The 25,294-nt window shown below is 42.0% G+C and overlaps 1 protein-coding gene across 1 annotated transcript in view; it reads left to right on the plus strand.

Moving 5' to 3' along the window:
- exoc4 (exocyst complex component 4) overlaps window positions 1-25,294 on the plus strand; it is a 118,378-nt gene that overhangs the window by 89,324 nt on the left and 3,760 nt on the right. Inside the window, exons 15-19 of the mRNA XM_034075291.2 lie at window positions 82-237; window positions 1,811-1,989; window positions 12,005-12,149; window positions 14,155-14,333; window positions 14,855-15,014. Coding sequence (XP_033931182.1) covers window positions 82-237; window positions 1,811-1,989; window positions 12,005-12,149; window positions 14,155-14,333; window positions 14,855-15,014 — 819 coding nt within the window. The remainder of the gene's footprint in view (window positions 1-81; window positions 238-1,810; window positions 1,990-12,004; window positions 12,150-14,154; window positions 14,334-14,854; window positions 15,015-25,294) is intronic.

Below are 25,294 nucleotides of genomic sequence, written 5' to 3' on the forward strand. Positions count from 1 at the left end.
ATCTGTTGCATCTTATTATGTTGTCTAAAAGCAGAGAAATGCTGTGATTTCTAACATGTCTACATGTCTTTATGTCCTCAGGGCTGTAGTCCAGTGTGAAGAGAAGCTCACCATCAGTGCGTCCTGGTCTAAAGACGAGGACATCAGTCGCCTGCTCCAGTCCCTCCCCAACTGGGCAAACATGGCCCAACCCAGACAGACACGACAGAAGAGAGAGGATGAAGAGGACTTTACTCGGTACACTCACAAATACACACAGAAAACACATGTGCTATTTCATAGAAACGCCCAAACATCCATCTGAGTGCACCTTTACCTATTAAGAAACCTATACTCAAACAAGTGCACACAGTAGCACACATAAACAAGACATACACCACCACACTTGCGCAATCGCGCAACTAATCCCTCCCACCCCCCCGCCTTCACTCCTCTATTCACATATTATTGGACCCTCTGTTGTTGACTGAGATGCACCCATAAAATAAGTCATGATTGCTCTTTTAAACACCCTCTATCTGAGGGAAGTAAGGAAACGAGGGGAAGAACCAAATAAGAAAATATAAGGAGAGCAGAAAGCGTGGAGGGCGGGGGGCAGTCTTATCGAAATTGCCTTTGAATGTGCGCACTCTTCAGGGAACACTGGTGCTCATCGGAGCGGAATAGTAAAGTAAATAAATAAATTGGTTATGTGGCCAAAGAAAGTCAATCTGTTGTGTGTGCACTCCCTCCTTCTCTCTCTCAAACACAAACACGCACACACACTCACACACACATACACACAGTATGAGAGCTCAGAGTTAGCCAGGAAGAGACCATAAGGCTGTTCGATTTAAGATGTTTTCATCACTATGAAAGGGGGATTAGCTTCTGCACGACTGGCAAACCACTGCGTTAATAAAGCCTCATAATATAATTGCCTATATGTAAGTGAAATAATATGTCTGTCTGTCCCATGTGTTTTCAACCCTATTCTTTGCTCAAAGGATCTTGATCTTGTGGGCATCCTGGTGACTCTGGAGGCCGGTCCACATGCTGTGTGTTTACAGCACTCTGATGTGGAGATTTAGTTATCCAGCTTCCCCGCTCTCTCTCCCCATCTTTCTTGTCATTAGTCAATTATCCTGCCAAAACCACCAGAACTTATAAATAAAGTGAAAAGGGGCTTTTGATCTATGTCTTTGTTTTTTTCCACCCTGTAAATCTCTGCCATCTGTTACTCTTCCACTTCTAAATGTGCTCCATCACCTGTTGTTTTTCTCTCCCACCGACTGTTTACTAAGAGCGGCTTCTCCTGTTTAGCCAGAGCCACACAATTCTCTACTCACTGTCCTGTTTTATATATTTACTTCAACCTTTTGTGCATCACTGTACAGTTCATGGCCCCAATTCCTTCCTACCTGATGGGATTATTATAAAACCTTCACCCTTTTAAAATAAACACACTGTCTTATGACTGTTTATGAGAACAGAACATGATGGAATACATTTGGACACCCATTCCATTCAGCAATGCATCATGTTTTATTTCATGAAAATTGGCTTTTATTATAGCATTCATGTAAGCCACTCACAACCTCTGCAGACAGACACACAGGAAACCTGTAACTGGTAATTTTCTGACAATTTAAAACACTGATTATATGTGGGTTTTTTCATTCTCATACCTCTTAGTTATCAGACATATATTTTGCCTTTTTTGATTGCAGTCATTTTTGCATAAAGAAAGATTGCTGTTTGAGCGAAGGTAAATAATGTTTCTTCGTCTATATCTTTCTTCACATACACTCTCAATCTATGCATCCCTCAGGGCGGCTTTTGCCAAGGAGTCTGAGGTGCTGACTGGGAACCTGGGAGATAAATTAATCCCCCAGAACGAGATCCTGCGGGACGTCAGTGACCTGAAGGCCCTGGCCAACCTTCACGAGAGCATGGAGTGGCTCGCTGGTCGCCTTAAGACCTTCTTCACCAACCTGCCTCATACCTCCAGTAAGTAAGGGAAGCATTATTTGGGATGTGGAAGCAGTTGGATGGGAAAGCTGTTATGAAATGGGTGCAAAGGTGGTATTGTAATTTCCTAAAGTTACACAAATGGTCGGAAGCAGTTTGCCCAATTCTGACATTGGAAAGGTTCAAGCAGGGATGCAAACTTGTCACCTTTCGGCGAAATTCGCCGTTTTGAATCCAAAATAGGTCGTGTGTGTGATTCATGTAGATCTGCAATAAAAATATTTGTGGGGTATGGGGGGGCTCTGGGACCCGGAGTAATCTGCGGCCGCGATGATGGTCTAGCTTCAGCAGCTACATTACCTACGGGTGCGTTCGTTAATATTAACTGTGGTCCGGAGTCACTGTGGCACAGACTGGACCGCTGGTGAAATGCTGTTAGAACGGGCCGTTCAGGTGTTCAGAGCAGAGCTCCCTGTCGGAGCGGCAGAGCATGATGTTCACTGAAAAGTTTTTCTGTCGCAATATTATCGTTGAGCTGGCTCACTAGCATTCTTTCACACACACATACGGGTATTGGGCCGAGCACGACACCGTACTTTCGGTATCCGCCGTTTTACGCGAGGTGCAAGCAGCCGTACACCGTCTAGGTCAGGGGTGTCAAACTCAATTTCTTCACGGGCCACGTTAGCATTATGGTTGCACTCAAAGGGCCGGTTGTAACTTTATGACTATATAAATATTTAATATATATAAAATAATGTATTATATCACATTATTGCCTCTGCATTGGATTATTATCGGATAGGGTAATAACTTAATAATTAACTACGTCTGAAAGCAGAAGTCTAGGGCAAATCCTTGCAAGTCTCTTCAGTGAGAATGTCACCAAATGATTAAAAAAAATCTAATTCTGAGAAAAAGGCAAATTCTAAGAAAAAATGAATATTTTGAAGAAAAAAAGTCAAATTCGGAGAGAAAAAGTCAAATTTGAGATGCATTGTAGGAAATGTAGTTTATGGGCAATGTGCTTCTGTAAATCGACATGTAACCGTATAATAAACATATTATATTCTTTGCAAGCTCTTGTGGGGCCGCATTAAATGAAGTCGCGGGCCGGATTTGGCCACCGGGCCTTGAGTTTGACACCCCTGGTCTAGGTGTTGCTAAGCTTCCTGTACTGAATATCATAGTCTATTGCCTTAATCAATATCTAGTCAACTCTAAAATACCACATATATGCAATGGCATGATAATATTATTGTGACAAGTGGGGTATTCACCTGGTGTTTCCAGAAATTAGACGTAGATGCAGCCAAAATCGACGAAGACCACTGTCGTTTTTCCATACATCTGCAGGCAGTCTGTAAAGGCAATCCGACAACCCACACAGCTCTAGTTTACGCTGGTAACGACCTAAAGCACACCCCTCAAGTCCAGAGATGTAATCCGAAGACATGCAGCGATTTCTTCGGTCGTTAATTCAGAAAAAAAACCTAGTGCGCTCTGCCTGGCTACGTTAGCTAGCTGTTTATATTTGCACTTCCAGGATATTTGCACCTCCAGGAAAATGGCGTATTTATATATATATATATATATATATATATATATATGGCGCGTGTTGCATTGTGGGTAGCTCGTGACGTCACTGTGTGTGAAAATAGCTTTAGCCTTAGTTTTCTAATAGTTTTTTTCATAGGCTATAAACAGGTGGTATAAGTATAGATCTTGTACTTGAGTAAAAGTAGAAGCACTCAGATCTTGTACTAGAGTAAAAGTAGAAGTACTCAGATCTTGTTCTTGAGTAAAAGTAGAAGTACTCAGGTCTTGTACTTGAGTAAAAGTAGAAGTTCCAGAGTGTAGGAATACTCTGTTACAGTAAAAGTCCTGCATTCAAAATGTTCCTCAAGTAAAAGTCGAAAAGTATTCTCATCAAAATATAGTGAAAGTAGCGACAGTAAAAGTAGTCGTTGTGCAGATTGGTCCATTTCAGAATAATATATATGATATGTTTTATAATGATTGATTGTGAAAGTGTTCTCAAAGCTGGTGAAGGTGCAGCTAGTTTGAATGACTCTGTATACTGCAGGGTAGCTTGTGACTTTACTCCAGGTGGAACTAAAGTCTGATTTAACACTTGATTAGATTTCACATCATTCATCCACATCTGTGAAGTAACTAAAGGTATTAAATACATGTAGTGGAGGAAAAGTACATCATTTACCTCTGAACTATAGAGGAGAAGAAGAACACAGTAGCAAAACATTGAAATAAATAAAGTACAAGTATCTCAAAATTGTACCCAAGTATAGTACTTGAGTTTATGAACTTAGTTACTTTACACCAGTGGCTATACAGATAGACAGACTAAGCCTTGCAGAGGCATGAAAATACATTTTCAAAATGCTCAACAGTGCTGCCAAAATTATAAACTGACTGCTCCACAATTAAAATAAATGCTTTTATATATTTTATTAGATGTGACTCTTTGGCATTTCTGTTATTATTAGTACTGCTGCTTTAGTTGTTCTGACTGCTAAAATCATCTGTTATTCCTCATTTTAAAGCCGATATTCCGTGGCAACCCCACGGATGGGGGCTCGGATCCTTGTCACCTTTTTCATACCTGATGAGTTTGCATCCCTGTCAAGGGGAGGGGTTTTCTGAAGCAGTTTGACAATCTAACAAGATGAAGTATATTTTTCATATTGTCATTATTGTCATTCATATTGTTGCCGAGTGCTATTATAGCAAATCGGGACATCAGAATACAATACATTTAGTAGTGGAGACCAATACCTGTGAAATTACACGATTATCTTTACCTTATCCGGTTACAATGTGTTTACTGAACTATGTTAAGAGGTTAAAGCACCCTTTACTGTCCATGCCTGACCCCCTGTCAGCCTGCAGGGTGGGGAGAGACACACAGACCCTGCAGGGGGGCGAGCTGACTGTTAGTGTTGCACTGGAAGCAGCTACCAGTACTGTAAACCATTACAAAAAGCATGGGAAATTACAACATTGACATTTCTGTTTCCATCACTATGGTAATAATGATACGCTCCTGTTTTTATCCTTAAAGGTGGGGTAGGTAAGTTTGAGAAACCGGCTCGAGATACACTTTTTGTTATATTCCATGGAATGCTCTTAACATCCCGATAGCAATGAATATATTAAGTGCTTTGACAAAAAATCCATTAAAACATTTCATCTGTGGAAGCCGTAGTACTGTAAAAAGCACGACCAATCATCTGAGCCGGCCTGGCTAAAATAACTGGATGGCCTACCTGCCTGTCAGCCTTCCATCTGGGCACAAACCGCACAAACTTACCTCGTGCCCTCATTGGTCATGTGCGCGTTCGTGTGTGTTGGAGGAGGGGCTCTGTAAGGAAGTGGCAGATTTGTTCCGGCTGTGTATTTTCAAATTCTAGCGCACTCGAGCTGGTTTCTCCAAAAGTACCTACCCCACCTTTAATATCTCTTTAATGTGGCTATAAAAACACACTATTCAAGTCTATTGTCAAAAACTATATTTTGTTAAAAAACAGTGGAACACTTTATGATAATGTTCTCCGCAGTTTACTCGAAACCACAATCGTATTCACTATATAACTCTAAAAGTGTCAAAACTTCGTAAAATGTGCGTGTGCACCCGCCTCACTGACGCCCACGCACGCAGACATCTGTTGTTGTTTACCCTGCAAACTGAGAAACTGACAATGTCTTTGATAAATGAATTCCGCTTGTCGGATGGTTGCATTGCAGCAAAAATTAGATTATCCGTCCTGTCGTTTTTCTTTCCTCTGTTCCTTGTTTTTCCGCTTTGGCACAGACAGAGAGGCTTTCATAACTGCCAAAATGGTTGCTATTCAGGAAAAGACTATGTTTTGTTTTCACGTCACACCCAATTGATTTCAGGAATATGATGGTGAAACGTAAATCCTAGAAGCACCTGGGGAAGCCTTAGAGACACCATTTATCCTTTACTGACTGTTTTACTATGGTTCAGAGCAATATTACATCATGGACATTTCTTTCCGGGAGAGGTTGCTACAAGTCTCTCTGGTCATTAAGCAGTTATTGATCAGAACCCCCTGCAGATTAAAATAGTGTTTGGATGCTTTATGGAGGGTCACAGTCAGGGGTACACAACGTTTTCTCATCCTTAGCTGCAAGACTTTAGTAGCAACACGTCTTACCTGTGCCTCATTAAGTTCTTGTTTGAGTGTATTATCACACTCATTACATTCTCCACTGGAGTTGTCAAAGAGCACTCACTCCACACACACACTCGTTATCCTTGGCTTTGCCTCTGCCAATGTGTGTGTACACATGCCTCTCTAATCAGGACTCTCAAAGCATTCCCTGCTCTTCTGTATCATTAATCAGTGAAGAAACTAAGGTGTCTGTGTGTAACCGACATATAGTTTCTATGTAGGTGTTGGTAATCACAATCATGTTTATTTAATGTGTTGTTTATGTCTTTCTAATAACCTCGTTCAATATTTAATATATATGTCATCTAGCTGAATTTCTAGATTTGGATGGGTCACATATTATCAATGTTGACAAGACGATGTATTTATTTGAGCGTTTATATGTATTTACATCACCATAGTGTCCATTCGCCTTCAGCAATCACAACATTTACTTATACAACATATATATTGTAGAGTTTTTTTTTTTATTTACTGTATGTATAAAGTTCTTTCTCCTCTGTAGTGTTACACTGGCACTCTGGAGAGTCTGAGCCGTGTTCACTGCAGTGCGTTGGTCGTCAGGCAGAACTCAGAAAGGCTGCACCTCTCCTTTAGGGAGACGGGGGGCTTCAGGCCTTATCAGCGAGGATCACAACTCTCAAGCTTCTGATTGCTCATTGAACTTGCGCTATTTTGCTCTCCCATATCGCAACTTTTCTTTCAGTTGTAAAATAATTAAATGAGAATTTTTAGATATTCCTATTTGGCCTTGACTTTGTCACTATCTCTTTTTAAATTCTTCCGTTCCCTCTCACTCTGACGCTAGCTCTCTTCGTCTATTCATAGATAAGAATTCAATAAAAGTATGGGAAGGGACGTGACATAATTATCATTAATTCTGGCGGGTGGCACTAATGGGAAGGATAGGGCAGTCACTTATCATGCTGGGACAGCCTCCGTATTGTTCATTATTTAGTGTTTGCCGAGCTGATAACGGACTGTGTGTGTGTGTGTGTGTGTGTGTGTGTGTGTGTGTGTGTGTGTGTGTGTGTGTGTGTGTGTGTGTGTGTGTGTGTGTGTGTGTGTGTGTGTGTGTGTGTGTGTGTGTGTGTGTGTGTGTGTGTGTGTGTGTGTGTGTGTGTGTGTGTGTGTGTGTGTGTGTGTGTGTGTGTACGTACATAAGCATGCACTGTGTAAGATGGGACAAGGGTACGGCAGGGGAAAAGGACCCTGCGTTATCTCATCCTTCACCCCCCCCCCACCCGCCTCACGTCTATGCCTCTCCAAATTGGATTTTATATTACAGAAGCAGTCAGGTGTGAACAACTCATTTTCTTCTCCCTCCTTTTTTCTCTTTCTTTCGGTCCTCTTTCTGACTTTCTTACTTAATTCTTTCTTTTTATTTCCTTCTTCCTGTTCTGTATTTCTTACTTTCTCCATTTTTTTCTTTTCTCCTTGATCTTTCCTGCTCTTGTTGTCTCCTTTCTACAAGTCATAAGGGTCTGGTAGATTATTTCCATGGCTGGGTAATCTCTTCAGCGGACATTTGGTTTGGTCACCTTCCTATGTTATTGATTCCTTTTAGATGTGTGGTTAAACTCAGCTCTGAAGTATAAAAACTCAATTTGTGTGTGTGTGTGTGTGTGTGTGTGTGTGTGTGTGTGTGTGTGTGTGTGTGTGTGTGTGTGTGTGTGTGTGTGTGTGTGTGTGTGTGTGTGTGTGTGTGTGTGTGTGTGTGTGTGTGTGTGTGTGTGTGTGTGTGTGTGTGTGTGTGTGTGTGTGTGTGTGACACAATATTTACCCAACAACACATATGCATGAGGAGCCATGACAGCCCCTTTTTTGGACTTCTGTGAATGATTTGTTTACATTTTCAAACACAAGATCATGAAGTCTTAGTGGACAGCCTTTTTCCTTCTGCCGACTGTTTGCTGTCCACAACCACTTAATGTGCTCGTGTGCCAATGTGTGCGTTCATGTCGGAGGCCTGACCAATGTGTGATAGAAACGGGCCTCTAACCTATTCTGCAGGGGTTTTGGAAAACAGCCATGTGTTCTTCTTGTGGGGAAAGGTTCCTTCTGTTCTCTTCAGCGTTTGCTCTGCTGCATGCTGAGGGCTTATGGAAATATTTTTTTTTAACCTTGACTATGGTGAGTGTACGTCTTTCCCTTTAGCAATGATTGTTTTTCTTGACTCCATTTAACAAGGCAAGTTGACTAAGAACACATTCTTATTCACTGCACAGGCCTGGGGGAAGAGCTGCAGTGGGAGGTAGCGGTGTTGTTTCTTCAGTACTCGAAATATTGTCTTTTGTTTCATCCATGGTGGTTTTATAACTATTTCTGTCCAAAATGCCAAGCATATTTTGATTATCTCTCATTAGACACCATTAAGCAATTTGGGGCCTTAAGATATTAAAACCAATCAATCTGTCAATTCTCAGATTTCTTATTCGTCCCCCTTGCTTTCTGTCTACCTCTCTGGACAGAGGTTCAGTTCCCCACATACAGATGTTCATCCTCTACCAGAGGCAGCACAATTATTAATAACTGCCCTTACTTGCCCTACTCAGTCATTTATGAATCATTCATCACCACTGCAGGATACTGTCTTTTGCTTATCTTTTTCCGTTTCTCATGATTCCCTTTAAGGCAGGCTATACTTTTAAAGCAAACCTGGTCATGATTTGACAAGTCTTTGGCAACTGTATTCGTCAATGCATTAGATGTTGTTTTGTTGTAACTTAATGTATTCTTTATCCCCTTAATAGCACACAGATCAAAGTGTGAACTGACCTTTTGCATATGCATCTGCATGCTGAATGTGTGTAAGAATGTGACTTCCATCACTGATGTTCTCGCTTAATGTCTGCCACCCTCATCTTCTGCAGATGGCAAGCAACAGATGTCCCATCTTAGATGGGATTCGAAAATAATTGGATAAGCACTCCACACATACACACATGCATACCTACACACGAGGGCCTAAACAGATATGCGACACACACAAACATATCCTCGCACTTGATCAGCAGGGAAATAAAAAAAAAGAGCAAGAAAGTTGTCAGTCAGGACCAATGAGTCGTCTCCTTTTGCCCATCTGTCCCTGACTCTAATGGTGCCCCCCATGCTGCGACGCCTCCCTCGCATCATCAAAGCAGCGCATACTGGGGTCTGCTTCGGTGTGTCTGTGTGCGTGTGTTTTTTGGCCGTGTGTGTGTTTCCCAAACACCCCCTGGAGAGGCCTCCAGCAGTGTGTGCCACAGCAAGCCCTTTTTTGCCTTTCTGCTGCCAAAGTGAGTGAGTGGAATGCACATGAGAGGAAACAGAAGCCTTCCAGTCACTTTCCCACTCTCCTCTATGTGCACATACACCCCATTTTGGAGCGAAAACACTCCCACAGGCAGGAAAATGCTCTCGCTTTCTCACACTCACAACACAACAACAAGCCAAGGGAAGGGAAGAGACACAGAGCAGAGTGGACTTCACCGGATAGACATGTGCCTTTTGTCTGGTGCTAGTTCTATCAATCACTTTTTGTTTTTGTCATTTCTCCTTCTAATAATAAACATGAACAAAGTCTAGATCACTTAATGAGGGGTTCAGGTTACTCAGCTGCATAGGTACTATTCTTGTAATTGTGACTTTTAATTTGATTTGCTGTATTGTGTTTCATAGCTGCATTCTGTTTCTATAAATGATCTGATAAGATGATTATTGTGAATAAACAACATCCGCTAAATACAATCTAATGAAGTCTATTAATGTCATTATGCCCCGCTCCCTGGAGAAATCACTGTGGATTGTTTCTGTAAGACCAATCATGTTTGTTGTTCCTGTGGCTCATTTAGCCAGATTATTATTGAAATTGCCAACCTATAGATCTAATCCATGGCACTGTTGCTGGAGGAGACAGTCACTAGAGGAGAAATCGGTTAATACGGTTAATATCTGTTATTTGGCCTTTTCTCAACACACCCAGACAGACAACCAAACACAGAGAGTATGTGTCCTTTAGATAAGTCAGTCATAGCTTTGCGCTCACACTGGTTCATGTTATCTGATTAACAGCATTTTAGACTGATTATACGCCTACAGCGTTAGACGCACACACACACACACAGACCATCAAGAGCTTTACTCAAGAAGACAGTTAATTAGCAAGTAAGTTCCTCCATCCAGTATGTTCATATAGCACATGCACACCTTGGATAAGAAGTCACATCTCCAGCCTTTATCTATGGGCGTTAAACACACAGGCCATAGGAGTAGCTGTCAGAGTGATGTCACTTCCCATCACTGTGTGTGTTTGCTTTGCTGATTGGATGGTCATGGCATCTACCTCACTGCTGTTTGCATAAGCCAATGGTCTCTCCTCTTATCAGGGGTTAATTTAATATAACTGTAATGCGGACATTTTCACCAGCACATACAACATATGCAAACATGAAAGCATTCACGAAAGCATTCACCATGGAAAGGTTTTATTGAATAGTGTAGAAATGCCTGAACACAGAACGGTCTTAAACTTAACCTCTTACCAGTCAAATTGAAAAAAGCACTATTGTACTGCATGGTACTGTATAAGCATAAAGTGAGCATGCTTGTAAAGTGGAGATTCTTTGGTACAAAACCATTTGCATTAGATTGTTTTTGATGGGAGGATACTTTTTACTTCACCTTTAAAGCTGAGACAGCCACAACCTTTGTAAGACAGTATATTGGCCATATTAAGGAAGTTAAGAGTGTAATATGGGGGGGATATGCAAAGCTATTCCCCATTGAAATATACATCTGTATTTTGTCCACCAAGTTGCATGAAAATAATGTCAGTTCTTGTTCCCGTATCCCTGCTGACAAACAAATCCATCTGAAACAAAAACCAGAGCTAATAATCCAACAATTGTGGAGTGGAATACTCCACAACATCTCACTCCCTATCTATTTTTAGGAACATCAGTCAAAAGTCATTAATAAGGAAGACAAATGAACGGGTCATGTCGGCCTCAGTTCAGACTCTGTGCCTGCGTGAAGGCATTTGTGACCTTCAGAAGGGCAGGAAGAGTAACTGGGGAGCTGGCTTTGACTGCGGCACATCGATCGTAGACCCCTGCATTCTACTGCACAACAGTCACTCTTCGTACACACACACACACACACACACACACACACACACACACACACACACACACACACACACACACACACACACACACACACACACACACACACACACACTCGCCTCATTGACCAAATAGACCTAAATATGACTGACAGGGCCAATTTCTCTCCCTTTCCTCCCCTTGCTAATTTATAGCCATTGATCTACACCAGGCTGCATTTATATACACATCATGCCTCTGTGATCTCTGGCTCTCTTTCCACACACACACACACACACACACACACACACACACACACACACACACACACACACACACACACACACACACACACACACACACACACACACACACACACACACACACACACACAGGTCTTTTGTGTGGTTTACAATGCAGTGCACTGACACATGCTCCTGCTGTCTCAGCACAAGTGGTGTGAAGAAAGTTGCTGAAGGACTGCTGAAGGGAAGTGAAGATTAGCACATGTTGGGTTGTTGTGTATGCTGTATGACCTGGTGTCATTTTTCAGTATCGAATTCTGTCAATATGATCTGACATGTGTGTGGGCACGGAGGTCAGGGTCCAATATAGCATCTTCTCTAAAGCAGCATCCGGACAGTAAGCATGATAGTTCCTTTGGTTAAAGCATGAATCTTGGTGTCACTACTACCCCGAATTGGTAAGACTGTGTTTGTTAATCGTGTCTTCCTGTTACTCGTGTCCATCCAGGTGCGTCTCCATGCTCAGCAGACAGCCAGGCGGTAGGTGAGAGTGAAAGGAGCCGAGAGCAGATTCTGCAGACCCTCAGTGATCTGTCCAGGGGCTTCCAGGACATCGCAGACCGCTGCCTCCTGGTGTTGCACCTGGAGGTCAGGTATGCAGGAGAATCTCATCCACACTTGACAGAAATTGCAGACATGAAAACACATTTTTATTTGTAGTTATGTTATCATGCTCTTGTTTCCCGTTGAAGACATACTATGACCCAATCACGTCCAAACAACCACTTGGAAGCAGCTAACATGTTGTTTACACGCAATGAGAAGACTCGTTTTCTATGCAGCGTCCATGTTTTTTCCAGTTTGTTGTACCTTACTCTCCTTTTCATCCCAAAAACATGTGGAATCAGTTCCCTGATATCGTTCCTTTGTGTTGTTTCCCAGCTATACCGAACACATGATGCCTTTAAATCATTTGCCCTCCAGTTACCATGATCAAACTGCACAAGCTTAGTGGATATGTCATTAAATCAAAAGGAAAAAATCAGTGGCTAACTGCCATAAATGAGCACGCTCAGGAATGTATGTGTTCGTGTGAGTGTTAGTATCCAAGTTAATTTACCACATCATATACTTCCTCCCACCCTTAAACACTAATAGTCCATAATTTCTCTCCTCTTTTCTCCATCACTCCACGTACCACTATTTCCCAATAGACCATCATATAGCTTGTGCAGTATTGTTTATGATTGCAGTAGAAAACCCTCCCTGCGGCTGATGTCTAGCTATATGCTACACTCCATTGACTCTCCCTATCTGGTGAATTTCCCCTGATAGTGGTAGCAGCTAAATGAAGCCATGAGGAAGAGCAGGAGGGGATGAGGAGATGGGGGAGAGATGAGGGTGGATGGCGGGGGGTAAAGAAGGGAGATACAGTAGCTAAGTGTGAGAAATGATTGAATAAAAGAAGGGAGTGATATGGAGGCATTCAAAATGTGGTGTAGTAGTTGGCTCAGCCTTAGGGGAAGATACATTCACCCATATCATTGTAGTATCTCCTGCCATGGGCACTGTGGTGATGGAATTATAAGAGTATTGACTTCTTAAGGCTAGTCAGAAATTAGCCTTCTATGGACCAGAAGGACCTCAGACTAAGATGTAGGTGTGTAAAAGGACAGACAGAGAGGTGTAGCATGCTTACCTATTACAGTCCTTAAATTAATGTTAAAGATATTAACATGAGCTTTACGGGCAACACTGAGACATTTTTTCTTTCAAGGCTGTTTATTTAAAAAAAGAAATATTTGAAATTATTGGAATTTTGGCCTCTTGGAAAATTAAATTAGCCCTGTTTTGGGCATCTGTGTTTGTACTGTACAACATCTACAAAAACAAGATACAGTAGTAAGGTATTACAAATGTTTAAAATTAAGTATTTTACGCTGACAGATTAGCTTCTTTATGCACTATTTGGCGTAATTCTTTGACAGGGACCTCACAAAACAGTATGAGGAGACTCACAGAAATCTCTATAAGTGAACATTTTTTTGTAGGCTTTATTCTGTAAATGTACTAGATGTTGAAGTACTCATACCTCAAAACAGTTTATTATCTGTATTTGGAATTTTCTCCGCAGATTACCCCTAAATAATCTGATGTTTTGACTAAACAGTATACAGCTGTGATGAAGTGGTAGATTAATAATAATGCTTCTGATGTTTTATATGAGTACTTTTAACATGCTACCTTTTTGTTTGAATTAAATAGGTTATAGTAGTACAAGTGGGGTTTAAGAAGATAGTACACTTGAAGTATGCATACTAACTTTGTTTAACTCTAAAGATAGATAATAATACACCTTGTGCATTCTCACTTTCTTTTCTTTGCATTGACGAATACAGTTGCCAAAGACTTGTCAAATCATGACCAGGTTTGCTTTAAAAGTATAGCCTTTTTTTATCCTTTTCCCTAAAATACCAATATTCTTTTACACCTCATACTCATACTTGTTCTCAACATATCAACAGTACTGTGACAGAGTTTGGTGGCCACTTGGAAATTATAGCAAAATGCAAAGAGAACAAAGTCAAACATCTAATTCTCTTCTCTCTCCCTCTTTTCTGCCCATCAATCTCACTCTCCTCCCACGTCCCAATCCAGGGTGCACTGTTTCCATTACCTGATCCCCCTGACAAAGCAAGGCAATTATGCCATCGTGGCTAATGTGGAGAGCATGGACTATGACCCGCTGGTGGTGAAACTGAACAAGGACATCTCAGCCGTGGAGGAGACCATGGGGGCCGCCCTCCAGCAGCACAAGTTCCAGTACATCTTTGAAGGTCAGCACACACCTTGGGTGAAGTATAACAAGCTGCCTGAGAAATTCCATCATTCTGCATTTGTAAAGGGGACATATCAAATCTCTTTTTGTAGTGCTTGTGTACATATGGAGTGGTAGATGTCATAGGCTGCTTAGATCAGAAAACATGGGATTCAATGTTTTGCCTGCCTTTTCTTTTTCACATGCAGGCTCATTAGAATATAACACTCCCCGTCCATTTCTTGCAACCCGATTGAAACAGACTTGGCCTTTTTTAAATCTGGCCCAAAGTCACAGGTGCTAAAACAAAGGATTTAATTCAAGGGGTTTATACAATTCCAGACGTTTTTTTAAACACCTAGTAGAAAGCCAAAATATAAAGTTAATTTGCGACACATTGATATACGTAGATTAAAAACTGAGTCCAATTTTAAAATGTCGTGCAGAAGACTTACTCTTTCTCTAATCTCCCATTTCTTCTCTTGTGGTTTATTCTCTTTTCTGTGTTGACCATCATTATTTCCTTTCTCCTCTCCCTAGGTCTGGGCCATCTGATCTCCTGCATTCTCATCAACGGGGCTCAGTACTTTAAGAGGATCAGCGAGTCTGGTATCAAGAAGATGTGCCGGAACATCTTCGTCCTCCAGCAGAACCTCACCAACATCACCATGTCCAGGGAGGCTGACCTTGACTTTGCCAGGTATAAAAACACTTCTTACCAGGGTCAGCCACAGATCAGCTTGCACAGAGCAGGAATACGTATCCAATAGAAACCTCTTACATACACTCAGATTCTGCCACTATACGTTTATAAAGAGTATTAACCTTGGCCTGGAGTAGCTGGTATCATTAAATGTCATATCAATTCCTAATAAGTGCTTGCTGTTTTCCCTTGAGGCTTGCTGTTGTCATGGTGATCAAGCCTCTGATATCACAGCACTGACCCTTGAAGCCCAAGATAATAATATTCTTGCAAATATTTACAGCATAGGTAGACCAAATGTTTGGAAATGCATGTGTCTATAATAAGAAGATGGATCCACGAGGATGTCAACAATCCTGTGGGAGCCATCAGGGAAGTAGTATGCTGAGAGTCTGGCAGGACCGCAGAGACAGGTTCAGCCACGACTCGAAGTCCAGGACTCAGATCCAGGACACAGGACTAAGGATCCAGGACTCAGGATCCATGACTCCAGATCCAGGACTCAGGAGGCAGGATCCAGGACACATGACTCAGGATCCAGGACCGCAGCGACATGATCAGCCACGACTCAGGATCCCGGTGTAGATAGACACCAAAAAGAAATGTGGGGGAAGCTGGGTTATTCTGAACATGAGAGTACACAGGTACAGACAGACAGAAGGAAGAAGTAAGGTGTCCTCCGACAGTCTAAGCCTATAGCAGCAAAACCAACGTGCCTACGTGCATGGACTCCCTTAGGAAAGGGTGAGGGAAAGGGGTAGCAAGTAAGAAGTAAGGAACAGAGGTGGAGAGGCATAACTTGTCCACGTACATGCACTCCCTTAGGATAGGCCAGGGTGAGGGAAAAGAGTAGGAACCAAGATGTATGCGCCACATCTATACCATGAGCGCATTGCTCCTAAAACGTTTTTCTGGCACTGACACCAATCAACAGTTGTGCGTCGACTCGGCAGGGATCAAGGCACGTATATATGCCTCTCCCTGCTTCCACCGTACACACACAACCAAATTACATCTATACCATCAGTGAGGGAAGAGAGTAAGAACTAGGACCTATAGGTGAAGAGGCACAACGTGTCTACGTCAATGCACTCTTATTAGATTCTCTTATCAACTCTAAGCTTTGTCAAAAAGGAAAGTCTTTAGCGTGCTCTTAAAAACCGATAGTCTCCCGCCCGAACACAAACTGGAAGCTGATTCCACAAAGGTGGAGCTTGATAAGAAAAGGCTCTGGCTCCCATTGCAAACTTGCTTTGTTGGAAAACTAACTTTAAATTGTTCTGAAATACAGCGTTTTGTCCGTGATATGCTTCTTCTGTGACCTCCTGAAAGCCAAGATGTGTGTTTGGAGAAGGAAAATCAAGTTTTTTTTGGTTTGTTTCTCAATTTCTGGTCCATCGTCTTTCTTCAAGTTAAGACAGCAACCCAACTCTCTGCTACCTTTCCTAACCTCAGTCCTAACCATGCCTGCCTTGTTGGGATGCAGGGTTAATTAGCTTCCTTTCACAGTTGTTAGAATCTTGTTGAGTGTGTGACATGTTTGACGTGATAGGCTGTCTGTGTTTGGACATTGCCATTGTTTTGTAATATTTCGGTATTGCGCGCCAAGTTCCAGGAACAGAAAAGAAAGAAGTCAACTGAAATTACCTGAAGTGTACTGGATGTGGAGGACCATTGATTAGCATATTATTTCTACCCTCTGTCAACTTTGATTATGGAGAAATGCCAGTGATGGCTTTTCTGTCTTTTTCGTTCTTTCTCCCGCTCTCTGATTACGAGGCGTGGGCGGTGTGGAGGTGTTGATTGGGAATTGCAGAGTGCATTGTTTACACATTCATGGCTTTTTGGATTGGCCGGCCTTTGGCTCCAAGACACACCAACACACACACATGTGATACGTCTCCCCTTCTCTTATCCACGCACACTCTCAGCCAAGCCAATCAGCATTTTGAAATCACCATATTCATGTTCAGGGCATGAATATTGATAAAGTGTGCTCCGTGGCACACACCTGTCAGTAGAAGTGACCATTCAGCCTGTTTGACTAAGTATGAAATAGATAAAATTATGCATTTTTTGCTTCCAAAAAAGTTTTGTTTATAGGCTTCCCCTGACTGGACTGTTTGGAATGAATAAAGGATTAATGTCGACCCGTCTACAATATTTACATTGGAAAGGGCTTACTGATGTGTTCATACTACTTGGTGAGTTCATTGGTCCTAAAAACGATATCTACGCCTTATATGAGCTTTTTGAACTCAAAATGGTTAAACAACTTACAATATAAGCAACCACCATCCCATTTTGCAACTGGAATGGATCCTCTATATCTCATAGGAATTTAAATAAATACTCCCGGTGCTGATACCAGTCTTGTTGTGCACTAACATTGGCCAACAACAAATCAGCAGTTAAAGGAAGGCTGAGGAAGAAAGACTAAAACTAGACAATTTATCAGTGTTTTATTACCACCTCAAGAGAAAATACCGCAACATGAGGAAAGGAAGTGATCACAGCAGGAAATCTGCTTTGAGAAAGATTACTGACGCTTACCTGTGCACCCATGTTCTTTTTTGTTCCCTATGTGTCTGTCTGCTTCTGCTTTCGTCTGCATCTGAGTGCTTGTATGGGAAAGGGAAAGACCTGGACAAGGGCACAGTAATAACCATTGATCTCAGTTAAAACTAAGAAAGGCCTGGTAACCAGCACTGCAGAACTCATGAACACACACACACACACACACACACACACACACACACACACACACACACACACACACACACACACACACACACACACACACACACACACACACACACACACACACACACACTCTCTCTCTCCTATATTGCTTAGAAGCATAGGGAAACAGTGCCACCTTGTGCCTGAAAGCGTATACAGTACCTCTCTGGAAAACTACTGTATGTCAATTGTTGAGGTTTCTGTTGTTGGTACAGTGTTAAAAAACTCACGTGTGTGTGAGTGTTTATCGTAAGGTCCTATGGCGCTCTCTTGTCTCTCATTCAGAAATTTGGCAGCGATTGGCTTGTGGGTCAAGGTCACACACACACACACACACCTAAACACTAACACACAAGTGGACACACACAGACCATCTGCTCAGAAACAGTTCAGGGCCTCAGTCCGATTCTGCAGATGTCACGTGTGTGTGTGTGTGTGTGTGTGTGTGTGTGTGTGTGTGTGTGTGTGTGTGTGTGTGTGTGTGTGTGTGTGTGTGTGTGTGTGTGTGTGTGTGTGTGTGTGTGTGTGTGTGTGTGTGTGTGTGTGTGTGTGTGTGTGTGTGTGTGTGTGTGTGTGTGTGTGTGTGTGTGTGTGTGTGTGTGTGTGTGTGTTGGCTGAGCCCTCAACCTTGTCTCCATTGATCTCCTCTCACTGTCCTATGTGGCCTTCTCTCTATCTCACTCTCCTTTGATGATTACTATTTTCTTGACAAAAGCAGAGATGAGATGAGTCTTTTTTTAAAGCCATAAGTTACAAAGAAAACAAATACGACAAACTTTCAAAAGTCGTAGTGTTGCCTGGCAACAGTCCACTTCAGCCTTTAGAGATAGTTTATTTTGCTTGGTAACATAAACTGAAACCTAAAATAGAGATCAAAAATAATTAGCTGTCACTGACATTTGAAATCCATTCACATATTGTTTGATTGGATTTGGTTTGCTACCACTCCTTGATTAGCAAGTCACTGCCAATGTAATGTTGCATGTTGTTTTCAGTTCTGTTCAATTCTGCTCGGCGAATGTAATGCAAAGTTATCAGTTGTTACTTTTCTGTTGGTTGACTAATCGACTAGTACTAGTTGTGTCCAATCAAATACACATAAGAACTGACTGGTTCTTAGGTTGCTAAATATAGGATCAATCGAAAATGGGCCTCAATATTTTTTTGTTTTCATCACACCAGTACCAAGCTTGTTGTTACTGTACACGAGTATGTCCCATAGAAAATTGAATGTAAGTAAATGTATCTACATTTATTCTATGTCTGCGCAAAATGTAGGGTATTTTTTCTAGGTTTTCTTTGACATGACAACACACAAACACATACGGTGTATCTCTGCTTTGCCCAGTGACCCGTGTAGGCAGGTTGCCGGGCTGTCATAACATCCTAGCTAACTCACAAGCTCCTTAGCCGTAGCTAGGCTAAACACCAGGCTGTCAGACTCACTGCAGTGATGCCCCAGAGTTCACCCACCTGTATGCTGCTGGAAATTACTGCAATGTTCGGCTGTACATGTGTGAATTGTACACCTTGTGTACTGAGTGTACCTCCCCAGCCTATGTGTGTCTCTAAGATCCGGTGTGTGTGCACCAGCAAACAAACTGCCTTTGGTTTGGTGTGTGTGTGGAGGTGACAGGCTGGTGTATCTACAGAGAATGTGGTAATAAGTACAGTTGACGGCCGTGTCAGGAAGGTAGTGGGTGTCAACAGATAAAACTGTGTTTAGGCCTGGCTTCGGAACACTGTCACTCCGCTCAGCTCCTGCCTCCCTTCCTGTCACCTCGTGTCTCTCCCTTTATCTCTCTCTTCCTTTCTCAGTCCCTTTTATTCATTTTCCTTTCCCATCTCCAACCACCACCTCTACTGAATTGTTTTTCTCACTCCTCCCTTCTTTATCCAGCCCCCCCCCCCCCCCCTTTGCTTTCTCTCTGTGCATGCACAGGAGGTCCTATGATGATGGTCTTTGCTGATGAAGCCTGTCTATCCATGCTCTGTGTGTTTGCTGATGTAGTGTGTGTGTGTGTGTGTGTGTGTGTGTGTGTGTGTGTGTGTGTGTGTGTGTGTGTGTGTGTGTGTGTGTGTGTGTGTGTGTGTGTGTGTGTGTGTGTGTGTGTGTGTGTGTGTGTGTGTGTGTGTGTGTGTGTGTGTGTGTGTGTGTGTGTGTGTGTGTGTGTGTGTGTGTGTGTGTGTGTGTGTGTGTGTGTGTGTGTGTGTGTGTGTTGTGGCACAGCATGATGGAACTGGTCTTTGCTGATGAAGCTTTAGTCTCCGTCTCTGCAGACCTCTCCTCATTACCAGATGAGAGACGGATGCACTGCTTTGGAGTGTGAAAGACTGGAGGAGGCGAGCAAATTGAAAAATAAGGATTCATAGATTGCGAGTAAATCCACATTAACCAGGCTCATTTGGAAATATCATTTATATGTCAGAATGACTACTTAAGCATTGTTACAACATTATGGTAAAGCTCCCTGTTCTTTTGATGCCATGAACATGTATCTTACTGTTATATCAGCAACACGTCTTGGTTCTATCTGATATACAAATTATAAAGCACCTTCTAAATTACACAAGTACATTATGATAACAGGAGAACACATTTAAAATATCAAGAGAAAACATCTTAATGGCAAACAAATGTAGAATACACAGAGAGAAAAATGTACTTACATTTCATACAAAAGAAGAAAATGAAAAGCATTTTTGTGGGTTTTTAAGTAATTTAAAGGGATAGTGGAAATCCGCGAATTTTGGGTTTAACTTATGTATTTTTATTAAAAATAAGCATAATAAACAATTTTTTTTAATTTCATGCGCCTAGTTTCATTTTATTTTCAATTTTACTGCTCCCGACCACGCCCTCTCAATGAAACGAAATACTTCGGGAATCGTCGGGAATCTTCGGCTGATGACGAAAACAAAGGACAATGGCGGACATTCAATAGAATTTTCATGTGAATAGCCGACCTTTATTATGGTGAATAGATGTGTTTTGTATGGCTGTAGTGCGACAGCAAATGCAGAGAATGGCGTTTCGACGCATGCGGGGTGAGTGGGTGAAATTTGTTCAGATAACACGGGCAAACTTCACGGAGCCGAATCTGACGAGTACTTCGGCAGTCGTGTGCTCCCGTCATTTTACTGACGATTGTTTGGAGATTCCTCTGTCTCTAGCTCAAATTGAAAGTGGAATACATAAGAAGTGAGTATGTTATTATGTTTTCTGGCTGATTTAATGCATCGTTAGCCTGTACCATTGTGTACAATGCCATTTATTGCCTGTCGATTAGGCGACCGGAGGCCTCGTCATCCGATAATCCGGTACACAGTGTCGAATGTGTACACTACAGTCATCATATAGACATGATAGACTAACAGTACTGTGAGTACAGCCTACACTTGACAGGCAGCCTGGCTAGCCTAGGATTAGGACCCTACTACGTCAAAAGACCGATTGGCTCTAGCTGTATATCATGCTAGTATACAATTCATTTAAATGTATTCATGTAATTAATGCCCATAAGGCTGTTACATATACAATAATAAATGTGACAAGATAATTTATGTGAACCTGACCCTGGTATGTTATGAAATGTACCCTACATGCAGTCATCCTCGCGCATAGCCATAGGCCTACAGTGCATGCATGCCAACTTTTGCAATATATAATATAGCGCCTAGGGTGAGCTATGCTTAGGGACCTACCAGTCAAGATTATTTGTGCGTAGGGGTGCATCATCTGGCGCCTGGTCCTGGTCATCCTCGCCATTGCCCATGCCGTGAACTAACTCCATCACCTCGGGCTCGGACAAATAAGGACGTAATGGTCCATCGTCTGGCTCAATATTTTCACCATCGTCGCTTACTGAACCGGATTCAGGTGTGATTGTTTTGGTACGTAATTATGCTTGTATATAAGTTAAAATGAAACTATTTGGGGTTCAATTTCCACTATTCCTTTAAGTAACAATAGTTTGCAGCTCTGATAAACTCAGGCAGGTCATGATAGAGAGGTCCTTCCACAGTCTCCCATCCTCCCCCCATCCCTCCCCCACTAACTAACTAACGTGTTGTTCCAAACGCGCTGACAGAAGCAGCCTCTAATGGCCTTAATATTGTACACGTCGGAAATGAGGGGGCATAAATTGTGCTGATTCTTGTCTTTCTTTGTTTTCTTCTCTTTTCTCTCTGTCTTTGTCTTCTTCCTCCCACTCTCCCTTTGTTTTCTTATACATAACTGTCTAGCCTATGCTGCATCATAAATTAACTTAATATTCTTTGTATACAAGGAAAGGGAGGAGGGTGGCTTATTCAAACTTAATAGAAAAGCACACCACGGAAGCATGTTGAAGCGCACACACACACACACACACACACACACACACACACACACACACACACACACACACACACACACACACACACCAACCCACTGATTACTAAAGCAGTGCTCTTATAGATGAGACTTCTAGTGGAAGCAGGTGGAAATTGGTCAAATCAGTGAAAGTGGAATACACAGAGGGAGACAAAACAACAATTCACTTTGGTTCTGTTAGAAAAAGAACGTTGGTTTAATTAACCAGCTGCATCTTAAACTGATAAAAATAAGTGTATGTTTGTGTGTAAGCGTGTGTGCCACTGGGGGTTCCTTCTTGATGGTGGGGTGCCGAGAGATGTAATCTTATTAACAGCCCTTACCCTGTTTGTCAAATGGCTTTCCAACTGCTCGGGTAATGAACTGTTTGAAAGTGTTTTCAGCACACACTAACATACATCACTCAGGCACAGAGACGCACACGTCTACACACAAACACACCTTACACTTCTGAGCCAGCCCCCTCCCCTTTATACTGAACAGAGGCCAGATTGCCAGCTGTCTTCAGGTCTCTCTCTCACACACACACACACACACACACACACACACACACACACACACACACACACACACACACACACACACACACACACACACACACACACACACACACACACACAGCTAGCTGACAGCCTAGCACACTGTATTGTTATTAGATGCTACAGAAAAAACAGCTGTGGATTTATTATCCCATTATCAGTTATAAATGAGCATCAGTAGATCGGCTTTTAACAAATCCTGTGTGGGATTCTTCCCAGATGCATCACTTCCAGGTGAATTATAGTTGCTATTATTCTGTACTTAAGCCCTGTTTTCTAGCACTGATGAGGTGGGCTATTTTTACTTTGACTTGGCGGCTGCTTCTACAGATTGATTCCAAAGCTTTCCAGACACTTTTGCTATTTTATTAGACAAGTAGAGGACAACTGGAGGAAAATGTCAAAACAAAATGTGGTGTTTGTGAAAGTGCTCACAGTCATAATTTCAGTTCCAGCAGGGATGTTTTTGTTGTGTCTTTTGTTAATTGTCTGTCCTTGGGTTTTCTTAAATGAAACAGGGAGCTGAGCTTACACACCTCTCAGTCAGTCTACATTTACAAATCCTGCAACAAAAACTTGGAGATGATTGGTACTGGGAACTATTTCTATTTAAGTTGTACAATTATGGACATTATTACACTGAACAAAAATATAAACGCGACACTTTTGTTTTTGCTCCCATTTTTCATGAGATGAACTCAAAGATCTAAAACATTTTCTATATACACAAAATAACCATTTCTCTCAAATATTGTTCACAAATCTGAAAAAATGTGTGATCGTGAGCACTTCTCCTTTACCGAGATAATCCATCCCACCTCACAGGTGTGGCATATCAAGATGCTGATTAGACAGCATGATTATTGCATAGGTGTGCATTAGGCTGGCCACAATAAAAGGCCACTCTGAAACGTGCAGTTTTGCTTTATTGGGGGGGGGGGGTCCGAAAACCAGTCAGTATCTGGTGTGAGGGGTAGGGTTAGGGTTAGGGGAATGTTGTGAATCGAGTGGCCCATGGTAGTGGTGGAGTTATGGTATGGGCAGGCGTATGTTATGCACGACGAACACAGGTGCATTGAGAGAAATGGTTATTTTGTGTATATAGAAAATGTTTTAGATCTTTGAGTTCATCATGAAAAATGGGAGCAAAAACAAAAAGTGTTGCGTTTATATTTTTGTTCAGTGTATTTGAACACAATACCCAGCCACACACACAGCCGGTCCCAACTCACATTGGGCGATGCACTTTTGAAAGATAGTCAATAAATCAAAGGGCGGACATATATCGAAACACACTGTAGTAACCGGCAATTTAGCCTCTCAAATCAACCTAACTGCTTGTCTTTGTACCATAGAAAGTGAGTGTAGAAAGGAGAACAACAAACTGTTTACACAAATTATTCACTCACATCTACTTACAATCAGTCTCAGGTAGTCAGGTGCAGTTTGCTCCTATTTATTGCTATGTTCAAAATCATCATGTTCTTTCCCCTCCTAAGCTGCTTCGCATTGAGATCTGAGGAGGTCTTTTTGAATGAGCCTTCTTTTCAAAGCGTCTTCCCTAAACAAAAGAAATGTGTGTTTTCTTTTGGGTTTGTTTTCTTCCCATTAGATCATATAACGAGACAATTTGCCTCGAGCGTGCAGTTAATCACCGGGTCTAGGGGAAGAAATGGTAATGCTTTTGAGCTGGCGATGTGCTGTTTCTGAGTCAAATGTGCCGACACTTAAAGAAAGCAGAGACGCATTCAATGGCACCAACATTTAGACATTTGCAGAAAATACATTAAAAGATAAAACCCCACGTGGGAGCCATCATTTCCCACTCTTTCGCCTTATACCGTCTTGCCCCCCGGTAAAGGAGTAAACCAATGTGACGCTCATCAATATTGACAAGCGTATTCATGAACTGAGCTCAAGGATGGAAAAATGAACAAGTCCTTGGAGAGAAATAGAGAGCCGGATTGAGAATGAGACAGAATGCAAATGCTTCGATGACCAAGGGCGTTTCTTGTCAGGGGAAGGCCAAAAAACAGATATTATTCACCTCTATTCCTCACTCATCTCTTCAGCCATCACTCTTTCTCTCTCCTTGTATCTCTCCCTCTCCATCTCATTCATTTTACCCCTCCATTACTTTTCCCTGCTCTTTTTCTACGGTTGGATCTCTAAAATGACGGCACATAAAACACCTTGGAACAGACGCTCCCCGAGTGCTCATTAGGGCCTTGTTAGCATCGAGTATGATCATCTCAAGAAGGGAATGGGTCTTGGATGGGTGATGGAGCTAAACAGATGAGATAGAAATATATTTTCTTACCAAAGTGTCTTTTTACTGAGCCATATCAGAAATCACTAAAGATTCAAATCCATTTACTTCCTCGAGCACAGTGCAGAGCTTAACCCTCTCTCTCCAGATGCTTTGATGGACTCAAATATAAATCACTCGTTCGCTGCTGTCTTATAAAGAGATTGATTTGAAAACAGCTGGACTCAATATGTTTTATTTTTCAACCTCAACACCTCCATGCTTCAGAATATCAAAGGTACAATAATGTTTCTCCACTGAACAGCAAAGCAGCAGGAGCCGCTGCTTAGTAGCCGGTATCAGACCTTGGCCA

This window comes from Pseudochaenichthys georgianus, chromosome 23 (genome assembly GCF_902827115.2).
Source record: "Pseudochaenichthys georgianus chromosome 23, fPseGeo1.2, whole genome shotgun sequence".
Lineage (NCBI taxonomy): Eukaryota > Metazoa > Chordata > Actinopteri > Perciformes > Channichthyidae > Pseudochaenichthys > Pseudochaenichthys georgianus.